Genomic DNA, 12,481 nt, shown 5'->3' on the forward strand with positions numbered 1-12,481 from the left:
AGCTGCCCATCTCAGCCTGGGGCTAGGATGTCTCCTCCATCCAGGCGGTGCTGTCAGGTGCTGACACACCCTGACACCCAGCAGTGGGACCCCTCCAAGGGCTCTGCAGTCAGGACATGCTGCCGGGCACAGCCAAGCCAGGCAGCCCCTGAACATCCACGGTCACCCCACATCCTGGAGCTGAGCAGCTGGCCAGCACACAACATGCCGAGTCTACGCAGGCAGGGGAAGAAGTGCAGTGGTGGGTACAGCAGGTCACTGGGTGTCACAAAGCCTGGGTTCTGTTCTCAGCTCCGTGGGTCCCTGCTCGTCACTCCCACACCATGCCTCAGTTTCCCACGTGGGACACCAGGATCGAGCTGACTTGCTCCAGCTCCCAAGCAGTGTGGGGCTTCATCAGCATGTCAAGGGCTTCGAGACCCCTGGGCTACGGGGCTCCAGAACAGCCAAGTGTTATTAGGGTCACTGGGGGGGCCTGGGCAAGGCCCTGCTGGGTTCCCAGGCTGCTCTGACCAGAAGGAACTGCCAGCGTTTGAGATGCATCCTCAGCTGACATGCCAGCTCCCCGGGGACTAGGGCCAGGGTGAAGCGGCAGGATGGGGTGCCAGCTGGAGAGAGGGTTTAGAGGCCTGGTCCCCTTCTCCCAGCTGTGGACAATGGAAGCAGAGGGCTATGGAGGCTCTGCGGTTCCTGTGGCAAGCAGGCACCCCACCCCGCACCAAATAAGGCAGCTGAGGCCTTGCCATGTGCTCCCCTTTATTCCAAAGCCCTGGAGGAAGGGAGCTGCTGGGGACTCGCTCAGGCCATGCACCAGACAATCTCTAGGCCCTGCCCGCAGAGCACACAGCCATAGCCCCGCTCCTCGCTTCCCCAGCAATCCAACTCAGCCACATCTGCCACGTGGCAGAACCTGCTGCCCCGGAAGACAAGGCTGTCCTTGCGCAGATGCCAAAGCGTCAGGCGCTGGTCCACGGAGGCGGAGACCAGCAGGTCTGGCCGCAAGACCCTGAGTCCTGTCACATGGGCCGCATGGGCACACGGCCTTGAGAACGCCTCCAGCAGGAGAATGCGAGCCCCGGCACTGGCTCCAAGGGGCACTACGTGCCAAGGAAGGGAGGGGGACGACTCGGTCAGGGCTGTATCCACAGCAATGAGACAGATGTGGATGGAGCCATCATCACTGCCACTGGCCACAAGATATCGTCCTGCCGCTGTCTGCCGAACATGGAGGCCGTTCACGCCACAGCTGTGAGCCTGGACAGCCAGGGCCGGGGCCCCCAGAGCTGAGAAAAGAAGAGCTCAATGACAACCAAGGGCACGCAGCAACAGACACCTCCGCTGCAAAGGAAAGTGGCTGCTGCCATGGCTGCCTGGAGGTGTCCCTGGGAGGCAGTCCCAGGCACTAGCTGCAGTGAGCCCCAGAGGACACTTCTAGCAATCAGAGCAGTCAGGAAAGCTGGGGAAACACCTACCGAGGGGCCGCAGCTCTCCACTCGCCAACTCCAGGGCGGCTGCAGCATGCTCAATGGTGGCAGTTATGTCCCAGAATGCAATACTCCCATCAGTGGCAGCGCTGCACAGGAAGTGTCTCCTGGGAAACCAAATACATTGGGGGAGGTTCCTGGCTGAACTAAGGCTAGATTCCTGGGCCCCGAGGTTCAGTGCACAAACCAGCTGCCCTGGGTGGCACGCAATGGGGGAGTCTGCAGCGAGTCCAGTCCCTGCAGTGAGCAAACCCTTGGATCTAGGCTGCTCCGGTCTCCAGCGTTTAATCTGACCACAGAGCCATAGCACCCGAAGCAGTCACAGTGCGGCTGAGGCCTGCAGCTGTCCTAGCCCTGGGTTGCTGGTGAGGGTAGGTTTGCCAGGCCAGCACAATCTGCACACAAAGCATCCCTAGATCCCTGCAGGACGGAGTATATGGGACCACGTTGGCTCCTACCCGTGCAAGCTCTGCTAGGATTAATTCCCCAGTTCAGATGGGAGGTTTGGAGGCCAAGACCCGGGGCAAAGCTATCCTGTGGGTGAGGGGTGCTGGTCAGAGGGGGCATGAGCCTCCCTGTACCCCTCCTCTTCGTCTGCTCTCCTCCAATCACAGCTGAAACCATCTCTCCCCATCTAACTGCAGGGATGTCCGATGCGGCACAGTGCAAACAGTGCTCACCTCCTGTCTCCCGCTACCCTGTGCATAAATGTCTCCACTTTCAGGACGCAGCGCTGGTGGTGAAAAGACTCGGCCACAAGCAGCAGCTTCTGAGCAGGCTCCAGCATCAGGAAGATCCTGCAGTAGCAGCAAGGGGAAAGCAGTCAGGGCAAGGGAGTGGGGGTGCACAGATTTCACTGCAGCTCTGCCCGGGCGCCCATTCTCCTGCCCCTCTGTCTAGATTCAGGGTATGTTCTCCCAACTCAGAGAGGAGGGGAGCAGTTGGGAAAGGAGGAGCGCTTTCCAGCCCCTGCCTCACAGACTCCACACAGGAGTTAGGAAGACCAGGGGATCAGCTGCTTTTGCATCTCTTCCTCCAGGGCTTTGCTCCCTCTCTGGATCACACTGTGTCTCCTTCCCCTGGCAAGCTGGAACAGCCCACTGGGGGAAAGCAGGTCTCTGGGATCAGAGCTGAGACTCCTCCTTACCGGACAGATCCATCACTGCAAGCAGCAGCCAGGAATAGGCAGGACTCATCAGTACCAGCCACAACGGCAATGGACATGTACCTGGAGCAAACACAGCAACCAGTCAGCCCATTGGCTAGTCTCCACAGGACAGGCAGATGGCCAATCCTGTGCCGGGGCACCACAGGGCAGCCCCACAGCTTGACTACAACCCCCAGCACAACACACTGCATAGCTCTGGCCTCTCAGAGGAGACAACAGTAGGGACTGAGTCCACACCCTAGTCCCTGCCTCCACACTGGGAGCAGCAGAGCCCTGCCCTGATCTGCAGACTGGGAAGCAGATCCCACCAGACTGGCAATCTCCAGGTCGACCGGAGGTATGAGGGACATGGGGTGAGCTCTCTAGGACAGGAGGGCAAAGTCCCTTTTCAGCTGGGCCCTCAGCTATGTGACTGGGGTGGGGGAGAGAGGGGAGTAGGGCTCAGCCGTCCTGAAGTCTCAGCATCAGCAGAGCTCTGGCCTGGACTGAAGGGCTGAGGACTGCAGGGGTCTCAGGCTCTCTCTCCAGGGCCCTGGCAGGAACTAGCTCCCCATGTGGCCCCAGCCCACATCCCTGTTTCCTTGGGGAATGCCGGGGTGTTACCTGGTTTCCGGGTCCATCTTGATGACTCGGTGCTTGTTCCTCATGCGATCCCAGTGCTCGTCCAGCTGGTGGGAGGCCACGTGGACGACCTGGCAGGCCACGCCACTCCTGGCATCGTGGTCACAGCGGAGCAGGAGCCTGTAGCACTCTATCTCAGCCCTGCCCCCTGCAGAGAACAGGAGAGCAGACCAGGCGGCTGTCTCCTCCTGCCAACTGCCACTGGCCACGGCCAGAGCTCTCACGCTCGAGATGTGGTCGCCGATGGCTGCGAGTGGAGCCAATGAATAGGATGATTCGCTGACGGCAATCACATTGGCAGTCATGTCCTCACTGCTGGTCACAAGGATATCCACCGGGCAGCACCCACGGGTCCTTATTGTGCCCACATGCCGCACGCACGTCAACTCCCGCCCGTGCAGAGGCTCCCTCAGCAGGTGCTGCCTGCTGGGCCCGCCCCTGCTCTGATAGACCAAGACGTCCCCAGACTTGATGTAAGCAAAGACCTCGGAAGCAAGCCAGCGGCCGTAACTCCACGAGCGGTGACCCCCGCCACATGGCACACAGTGCAGCTTCTCGTTGGTCCGGGAGCTCCACAGCACAAAGTGGCTTGCATGGAAGCCCAGCACCAGCAGGTTCCCACCAGGGGCGAAGTGCAGCTGTTCGATCCACTCCAGCCCTTTGCATGGCTTCAGCTTCCTGAGCACCTGCAGCTGCCGGTCCTGCACTCGCAGCTGGCGGTAGCAGCCGTCCCTGCCTGTGCTATAAACAAAGCCATCATGGCAGGTCACTGAGGTCACACCCAGCTTCCCATGAAGCCCAAACAGCAGGGAAATGGGACCTTGAATGGGGCGGTTTCCTTCCCCCTGGGAAGAAATCAAACCTGGCTTGTCACCGGAGTCTTTACAGACCAAACCATGACCCACAGGGTCATCAGCAGCATCCCCTTGTCCCTGCACAGAACAGATGCTAAAGGCAGATCCCAGAGCTGTGCTGCAGGGAAACAGCAGCAGCGAGCCCCTGCGGTCACCACAGACCAGAAGCCCCTCCTCGGGCAAGAAGGCCACGCTTGTATGCCACCTGTGCCTGCAGACTGGCAAGAGATAGCAACATTTCTCCACCACGGAAGCCACTCGTCCGGAGGAGCAGCATGAGACCTCCAGCCAGAGCAGAACACCCCCTGAGCCAGAGGCAAAGAGCGCATGCCGGCTGGGATCCCCACGTGGGCATGCGGCCCAGCTCAGGCTGTGGACCTTCCCCTCATACAGCCTCTTCTCCTCACTTTCCGTGGGGCAGCAGAGGGGAAAGACTTTGACATGCCCCGTCAGATTGCCCATGGCACATAGCACGATGCCGTTGGCTAGTTGCACAACTTCCAGGAGACAGTAGGACTGATAGTTTGCATCCTCCATGACCAAAGCCCAGCGTTTAGAGGCCAAGTCGTAGCTGTAGATCGCCCCCGCATCAGTCATCACTAGGAGATGGCTTGCGTCTACCAGCTTTACGGCCTTGGGGGATCCATTCCTATGGGGCGGGCTGAAGTTTAGTTGCACAAGGCCATTCCCATTGGGTTCAGGTCCTCTAATGTGCCAGAGTCTAACCCCAGTGTCAGCCCCACCTGTGGCCACCCAGCCCCGTGCCTCATGGACAGCCACTGCCCTGACACTGCGCCCTTGGTGCCCTCTGAAGCTCTGAACAACCTCTCCATTGTAGTTCCACACAATGCAGGCAGCGTCCTCCCCGATGCTGATGAGATAGTCACTCAGCAGCCTGACAGACCACACCCTTGACTGGTGGCCATAACACACCAGGAGACAGCGCACTGGATCACGAGGTGCTTGCAGGTCCCCAACATCCCACACCCTAATGCTCCGGTCATCCGAGGCTGAGGCCAATATGCCTTTGCTCTTCAGGTAGCAGATGCTAAAGATGACTCCGTCGTGTCCACTGACCCTCCTCTGGGGTTTTATCCTTGCTTCTTCATTGCTCCCGTCAGCCATGCGCCAGACCACAAGCTGGTTAAAGACTGTGCCAGCCACTACCACCAGCTCATCCCAGCTGTCTCCAACCAGATAAGCAGAGTAGAGGATGCACTTCTCCTCGCAGTGCACCTCCCGCAGGGTCCTGTGACTGGCATAGTCATAGAGTGCCACAGAGTTATGGCCAAGGGCTAACCCAACGTGAGTGAGGGTCCCTGTGCTGCCTGCCAGCCACTGCAGATCCCATATCCAGTCGTGCAGCTCACAGAGCTGGCAGAGTTCAGTTAAACTCACTTCCTTCCCTCGCACACACAGCTCCAGGACAATGAGACCTTTGCCCCCAAAGACAGCCAGAGTCCTCTGCTCAGCTTCTGAGGAGGGACTCCTCCGCTCCTTGATCCCGTGGATACAATGGTTCCGAAGCACCCTCTGCCAATGGCTCCCCGCTGCTCTGCCGTCAGCATCCAGGCTGTACACAACCACGTTGGGTCCTTCACCTAACAGGCGGCAAGTGATCAGAGTTATCGCCCTTCCCAGCAGTGCCCTCCCTGGGCCGGCGCAGCACCCGCCACCGCACCGGGCGCCCCGTCCCTCCACAGCAGCAGTTGGTGCCGCAGCGAAGGCTGCACCGGAACGTCCCCTTGTCTGCCAGAGGCCTGTCTGTCTGTCTGCAGTCATGCGACAGAGGGGTCCCGCAGGCAGCAGCCGGCAGGAGACGCCTGGCCTGGCGGAGGAGATGCAGGGCTGAACGTTCCCAGGAAGGGCCGGCGGATGAGCTGCACCCAGGGCGGGCGAGCGCCAGACACGGGCTGACCAGCCCAACAGTGCAGCCCCAGGCTGACAGGCACCGTGTGTGCGGCTCTGTGGTCGCCCCATGGGGATACGCAGGCCTGTCTCGCCCCGTCCTGCCCTCCGCAGAGTACCCAGGCCCTCCCCCCTCGGGGTACACAGCCCCCCTCTCCCAGCTTATCCCCCAAGGTACCCGGCCCCCCTCCCCCGGCTCGCTCACTCCTTCCCCCTCCCAGGATACCCGGCCCCCCTCTCCCAGCCCCCCTCCTCCAGCTCGCTCACTCCTCCCCCCCCCGGGGTACCCGGCCCCCCTCCCCCGGCTCGCTCACTCCGCCCCCCTCCCAGGATACCCGGCCCCCCGCTCCCAGCCCCCCTCCTCCAGCTCGCTCACTCCTCCCCCCCCCCCCGGGGTACCCGGCCCCCCTCCCCCGGCTCGCTCACTCCGCCCCCCTCCCAGGATATCCGGCCCCCCTCCCCCGGGGTACCGGCCCCCCCGCTCCTGGCTCGCTCACTCCTCCCCCGGGGTACCCGGCCCCCCTCCCCCGGCTCGCTCACTCCTCCCCCCTCCCCCGGGGTACCCGGCCCCCCCGCGCCCGGCTCGCTCCCCCCTCCCCCGGCTCGCTCCCTCCGCCCCCCCCCCCCGGGGTACCTGCCCCCCGCGCCCCGCTCGCTCCCTCCGCCCCCCTCCCAGGATACCCGGCCCCCCCCGGGTACCTGCCCCCCGCGCCCCGCTCGCTCCCTCCGCCCCCCCCCCGGGGTACCTGCCCCCCGCGCCCCGCTCGCTCACTCCGCCCCCCCCCCGGGGTACCTGCCCCCCGCGCCCCGCTCGCTCCCTCCGCCCCCCACCCCGGATACCCGGCCCCCCCCCCGGGGTACCTGCCCCCCGCGCCCCGCTCGCTCCCTCCGCCCCCCCCCCAGGATACCCGGCCCCCCCCGGGTACCTGCCCCCCGCGCCCCGCTCGCTCCCTCCGCCCCCCCCCCCCGGGGTACCTGCCCCCCCGCGCCCCGCTCGCTCCCTCCGCCCCCCCCCCCGGGGTACCTGCCCCCCGCGCCCCGCTCGCTCACTCCTCCCCCCTCCCAGGATACCCGGCCCCCCCGCGCCCGGCTCGCTCCCTCCGCCCCCCTCCCAGGATACCCGGCCCCCCTCCCCCGGGGTACCGGCCCCCCCGCTCTTCTTCCCCCCCCGGGGTACCCGGCCCCCCCGCGCCCGGTCCCACCTGCCACGAGCCGGGCTCCCCCCACGAACCGCAGGGCCGTGACAGGCGCCCGCAGCAGCCGCGACTCCATGGCGGGGGCTGCCCGGGGAGGCGCCCTGGCCCCGCGCGGCCCCTGTCGCGAGCCCCGAGGCCGGCCGGACACGGGGGATCAAGGCACCTCCCACGCCTCGGCCCCGCCCACATGCCCACCCACCAATGGAGAGGCTCCTTACTGGCCCGCGGGGCGCTCCGCGTCCCGGTTCTCTAACGCTGCACCCAATTGGCCGGCGGTCGCGAGGGCGGGTGCGTGCCCTAGTCTCAGCGTTCGCGGGGCCAAATCCGTGCACCTGGGCCCGCTGCCCACGTGGCCGGCCCCCCTGACCCCCCCCCGGAACTGCCCAGGCTCCCGCTTCTCTCGTGCCGCCAGCCCCTGTACAGCGCCGAGCACCCCGGGCCCAGGCACTCCTGCAGTAACAGGATTGATAGGTACATGTCATAGCCACCTGGGGCACTTCTAGTGGCCAGCGCTCTGTGAGCAGCCCAGTCCTGCCCCTGCAGCGTTTACCCAGTCAGGTGCATCACACCGCAGTGCAGCATCGCCCCATGGCACCCCCTTGCGATGGGATGACACAAACAGGTGGCGGGGGTTCGGAAACCTCACGGGGCTGGGAAGGGTGGAGGTTTGCAGAAACCGGCAGCACTGAGAAACACTAACATCCTCGGACTCTAGCATTAGTAGTTTTCAAAACTTTATCTTCAGGACAGGCAGCTTCTTTGCACATGAATACAATACAATAAATTAAATAAATATTAAATAAGGGATGAACAACTTCTCAGGTGCACACGAGGACATGGAAAACAGAAAACCAAGTGCAGACAATGGTCAGTCACTTGCACATGCAACTGACAGTGCCAAGTCACTCAGACGAGCTAAGAGTAGCAAAAAGATTGATTGCAGGCTTGAACTTGGCAGATCCAATAAAAAGTCATGCCTTCTGAAGAATACATAAAACGACATCACATCACCCTGTGAAGAAGGCATCTGAGCTACATCATCTTAAAAAAATAACGTATAAAATCCTCCATTCTTAGATTAGTCTCTGCTGGTAAAGTGGAAAGAACACAGGAAGGGGCAGCAACATCCCCAAAGCACACACCAAACCCCAGAATCCCTGTCAAGAACATACAGCTAGAAAAAAGAAAAGGAGTACTTGTGGCACCTTAGAGACTAACCAATTTATCTGAGCATAAGCTTTCGTGAGCTACAGCTCACTTCATCGGATGCATACTGTGGAAACTGCAGAAGACATTATATACACAGAGACCATGAAAAATACCTCCTCCCACCCCACTCTCCTGCTGGTAATAGCTTATCTAAAGTGATCACTCTCCTTACAATGTGTATGATAATCAAGTTGGGCCATTTCCAGCACAAATCCAAAGATCTTCTACACTTTCCACAGTATGCATCCGATGAAGTGAGCTGTAGCTCACGAAAGCTTATGCTCAAATAAATTGGTTAGTCTCTAAGGTGCCATAAGTACTCCTTTTCTTTTTGCGAATACAGACTAACACGGCTGTTACTCTGAAACCATACAGCTAGAAAGGGTTCCAACTGGTCACATTCAAGCTGCATTGAACATGACAGGTCATTGGAGTCTTGTTTCTATTCCTGCTACCAAACAACTACGGTTACTCTCTTCCAGAAGACCCTTTACAATACACTCCTGCTATCCAGCTACCTGCTCACTGAAGTGGCAGCAGGTTTCAAGTGTGCACCTGGAAGAGAGCAGAAATGCAATAAACACACTGTTAACCCTTTGCAGTGCCCCTGGTAGGAGATCCCCTACTGCAGGCTTGTTTCTGGATGCACCTTCCTTTGAGACACAGAATGCTGATAGGGTCCCTCTTGGTCTCCTTGTCTGGGAGGGTTGCATGGTGACAACATGCATCACTAGCCTAGTGCATCTCATATTTCTACTTGAGTAACAGTATAGTAACACAGTAATAAATATTAGCAACATACCCAGTTTCCTAGTGCTGGGGCTATAGGACAACCCCCATTCTTTGGGGCTAATGTTCTGCTGAACATTTCAAACCGCTCCCAAAACGCAGAGAGCAATAAAAGGGAATTAGATTTCATAGCAACACTTCCTCCCTCCCCCGCCTTCTGTCATGGCTAATCTCCTTGCTAGGCAGGGTAACTTGCAGCAGGACTGTCCGCAGATTTCCGTGATGCAATAAGTTCTCTCTCACGAGCGTGGCATGTAACCTAATACTATCACACTGAGACAGAGCTGTGATCATCAGTGCATCCACCTGGCCTTAGGCCTGAACACCAGGCACTGAAGTAGCACACTGAGCCCTCTCCTCAGTTCAGCAGCCTTTAAATAAATAAATAAGCAAGCCAACCAACCAACCCAACTCTCCTCGGCCACAACTCCAGCCACATCCTCAGCAGGTGGCTGCACATCCAGCAGGCTCACTCAGCCATGAGGGCTGCATGGACCTTCACTTGTTGACTTTCTGGATGTACTAGCAGTGAAGAAATCCCATCTCCAGAGCTTGCAGTCATGCATTCAGCACATGCCCTGTGCTGTGGCAAGACAGGGGTCTGTTCCACTCCTCACTACATTTCAAATTGTTTCCCTCCCACAAAAAAAACACTGACTGAAATCTACAGCAGTTAGGGAAGAAAACGCTTCAAGCTGAGGCAAGCTGGGAGTGACCAACTCCTCAGCACGTGAGGATCAGATGATGATACACGGAGACGTCTACTGTTCAGTTGTCTGGAGAGAGGCATTGGGAGTCACTCCCCCTTGTGCTTCCAATTTGCTACAGACACATTGGCATATATACGTAGCTCCATGACTGGGGGGCAAATGAATCACTTGGCAGAAGGAACCTTCACGAAACAGCCAAAAACCTAGCAAGGCAACCACACAAATCACGGGGTTAGAGTGAAACTCTCCTCCGCGCCCCCCCCCCCCCCACTTACCCCAGCCCTGCCGCTATTGCACATAAAAGCTTCCCTTCTCCCTGATAATCAGCACAACGTAAAAGCATTTCAGAACCACATCAACCCCTGAGAAGGATTCACCATTAGCATTATACTGTAAGATCTCCATAGTCACACAGCTGCACCTGCAACACTTCCCTTCCTCCTAATACAGGAGCAGTGACACCCTTCTGCCCCCTAATCAGTCTCACATCATGGGACTGGAATTTAGGAAAGTGGCTTAATGCAGAAGCTCAGTGACCCCACTTCCCTTGTTCCCTCCTGGATTATACAGCCTCCATACCAGAGGGCTCAGGCTTGGCTGACAGTGCTGCCAATTACTGGTCAGGAGAGCCGAGCTGATGCTCTCATGCTCTGGAGGGAGAAGGGAATAGCAGCAGGATGCTCTAGGGACAGAAACTGGCAGGTGCCAAGGAAACCCCTGTGGAGGCAGCTAAAGAGAGACTGAATCCATTTCAATGGGAAAAAAACAGAGACCCAGGATTAAGAGGGGTTGAAAGCCTGCAGACCCACTGACAGCACCTTTCCCCTGCAGAAGGCCCTGCCTGGAGAGGCAAGAAGCCTCAGCTGGGCAGGGCTCACTGATACTTGGACCTCCCCCACAAAAAAACCCCCTGAAATAAAAATACATGTGTTATCAAAATCTTCCTCAACCTCTGTCTCATTAGCATGAGGCCTGCTTCCCAGTATGCTCGTTACTGGAGTGCTTTTCCCAGTCTGACCAACAGAGATGCAGGTTACAGCTGAGCCTGAGACTTCTGCAGGGATGTGTGTGAGGAAAGGGGGAAGGGTAGAATACCAAATATAAATCAATATAAACTAAACTGGCAAGTGCAAAAAGGGTCCCACAGTGTTACTGAAGAGGCACCTCCAAGCCCAGCTGCGCTGGGACACTACAATTCCACATGCATGTTGCTGTAGGATTTATCTACAGTCCATTCATTCTGGGCCTCATCCCCCTCTTTGGCATAGCGAGCCATCTCCTGCTGGAATTGGAGCTGGCGCCTCTTATTGGGATCTACATTGATCCAGTTGTTGGCAATCCATTTGGTTCCTTGAGTGACGAGGCAGCCTCCGTGCAGGGAATATTCATCCAGGTCGCCAACCCAGCCTGCAGAAGAAAAATAAACCATAACTGTCAAGTTGGGAAGCACTGCACTCTACTGTACCTCACAACCCTGCAGTGTCTCTCTAGGGCAGTGGAGTGCAGACAAACATGTGGCCGAGGACTAACTTCTGGCCTGCACATATTATTCTCCTGTTGACAAGTACAACAATCCAGCCCAAAAGGAGATTCATAGATTCATAGATATTTAGGTCAGAAGGGACCATTATGATCATCTAGTCTGACCTCCTGCACAATGCAGGCCACAGAATTTCACCCACCACTCCTAAAAAAGACCTCACACCTATATCTGTGCTATTGAAGTCCTCAAATTGTAGTTTGAAGACCTCAAGGAGCAGAGAATCCTCCAGCAAGTGACCTGTGCCCCATGCTACAGAGGAAGGCGAAAAACCTCCAGGGCCTTCCAATCTGCCCTGGAGGAAAATTCCTTCCCGACCCCAAATATGGCGATCAGCTAAACCCTGAGCATATGGGCAAGATTCATCAGCCAGATACTACAGAAAATTCTTTCCCGGGTAACTTGGATCTTACCCCATCTAAAAACCCATCACAGGCCATTGGGCCTATTTACCATGAATATTTAATTACCAAAACCATGTTATCCCATCATACCTCCTCCATAAACTTATCGAGTTTAATCTTAAAGCAAGATAGATCTTTTGCCCCCACTACTTCCCTCGGAAGGCTATTCCAAAACTTCACTCCTCTAATGGTTAGAAACCTTCGTCTAATTTCTAATCTAAATTTCCTAGTGGCCAGTTTATATCCATTTGTTCTTGTGTCCACATTGGTACTGAGTTTAAATAATTCCTCTCCCTCTCTGGTATTTATCCCTCTGATATATTTATAGAGAGCAATCATATCTCCCCTCAACCTTCTTTTAGTTAGGCTAAACAAGCCAAGCTCCCTGAGTCTCCTTTCATAAGACAAGAGATGTCAGACCATGTCAGCTCCTATGATTTTAGGACAGCGACTTGGTTTAAGGGAGAAATCCAGGGATTAGCTTTGCCATAGCTAGCTAACTAATCACTACCTGTGGACTTAACATTGGTGGATGTGAAGAACAGTTTTCAAAGCAGGACAGAAATGACAGATGTTGCCAGTAGAAGGCAAAATCCCA

The 12,481-nt window shown here is 57.6% G+C and overlaps 2 protein-coding genes across 4 annotated transcripts in view; both read right to left on the reverse strand.

Annotated features, from left to right (window-relative positions):
* Positions 1-742: 742 nt before the first annotated feature.
* Positions 743-7,434, reverse strand: WDR6 (WD repeat domain 6). Of its 2 annotated transcripts, XM_037905130.2 has the most exons (6): positions 7,238-7,434; positions 3,256-5,728; positions 2,632-2,712; positions 2,165-2,281; positions 1,473-1,591; positions 743-1,283 (listed from the first exon to the last, which is right to left on the reverse strand). In XM_037905130.2, exons 1-6 carry the CDS (start codon positions 7,305-7,307, stop codon positions 799-801), a joined length of 3,345 nt encoding a protein of 1,114 aa, XP_037761058.1. In that variant the 5' UTR covers positions 7,308-7,434; the 3' UTR covers positions 743-798. The 2 variants fall into 2 exon arrangements, with proteins under 2 accessions (XP_037761058.1, XP_043407959.1); XM_043552024.1 differs by lacking the exon at positions 1,473-1,591 and having other exon boundaries at positions 7,238-7,420.
* A 514-nt stretch (positions 7,435-7,948) lies between these two features.
* The window catches only part of P4HTM (prolyl 4-hydroxylase, transmembrane), a 29,722-nt gene continuing 25,189 nt past the window's right edge, over positions 7,949-12,481 (reverse strand). The window contains exons 9-10 of one of the 2 annotated variants that reach the window (XM_037904149.2): positions 11,104-11,346; positions 7,949-10,142 (exon numbers count right to left, since the gene is read on the reverse strand). In XM_037904149.2, the coding sequence (XP_037760077.1) occupies positions 11,129-11,346 (218 nt within the window). In that variant the 3' untranslated portion in view covers positions 7,949-10,142; positions 11,104-11,128. Of the gene's footprint in view, positions 11,347-12,481 lie in introns of both variants that reach the window. The other variant, XM_037904148.2, reaches the window with a different exon arrangement.

Source organism: Chelonia mydas, chromosome 7 (genome assembly GCF_015237465.2).
Source record: "Chelonia mydas isolate rCheMyd1 chromosome 7, rCheMyd1.pri.v2, whole genome shotgun sequence".
NCBI lineage: Eukaryota > Metazoa > Chordata > Testudines > Cheloniidae > Chelonia > Chelonia mydas.

Excerpts from the sequence above, each read along its gene's own strand:
- WDR6 (XM_037905130.2), bottom strand. The coding sequence starts at position 7,307 with ATGGAGTCGCGGCTGCTGCGGGCGCCTGTCACGGCCCTGCGGTTCGTG. Across the intron at positions 2,713-3,255 it reads AAGATGGACCCGGAAACCAG|GTACATGTCCATTGCCGTTG; the intron begins GTAACACCCCGG and ends TGTTTGCTCCAG. Across the intron at positions 1,284-1,472 it reads TGGAGAGCTGCGGCCCCTCG|CTCTGGGGGCCCCGGCCCTG; the intron begins GTAGGTGTTTCC and ends TTCTTTTCTCAG.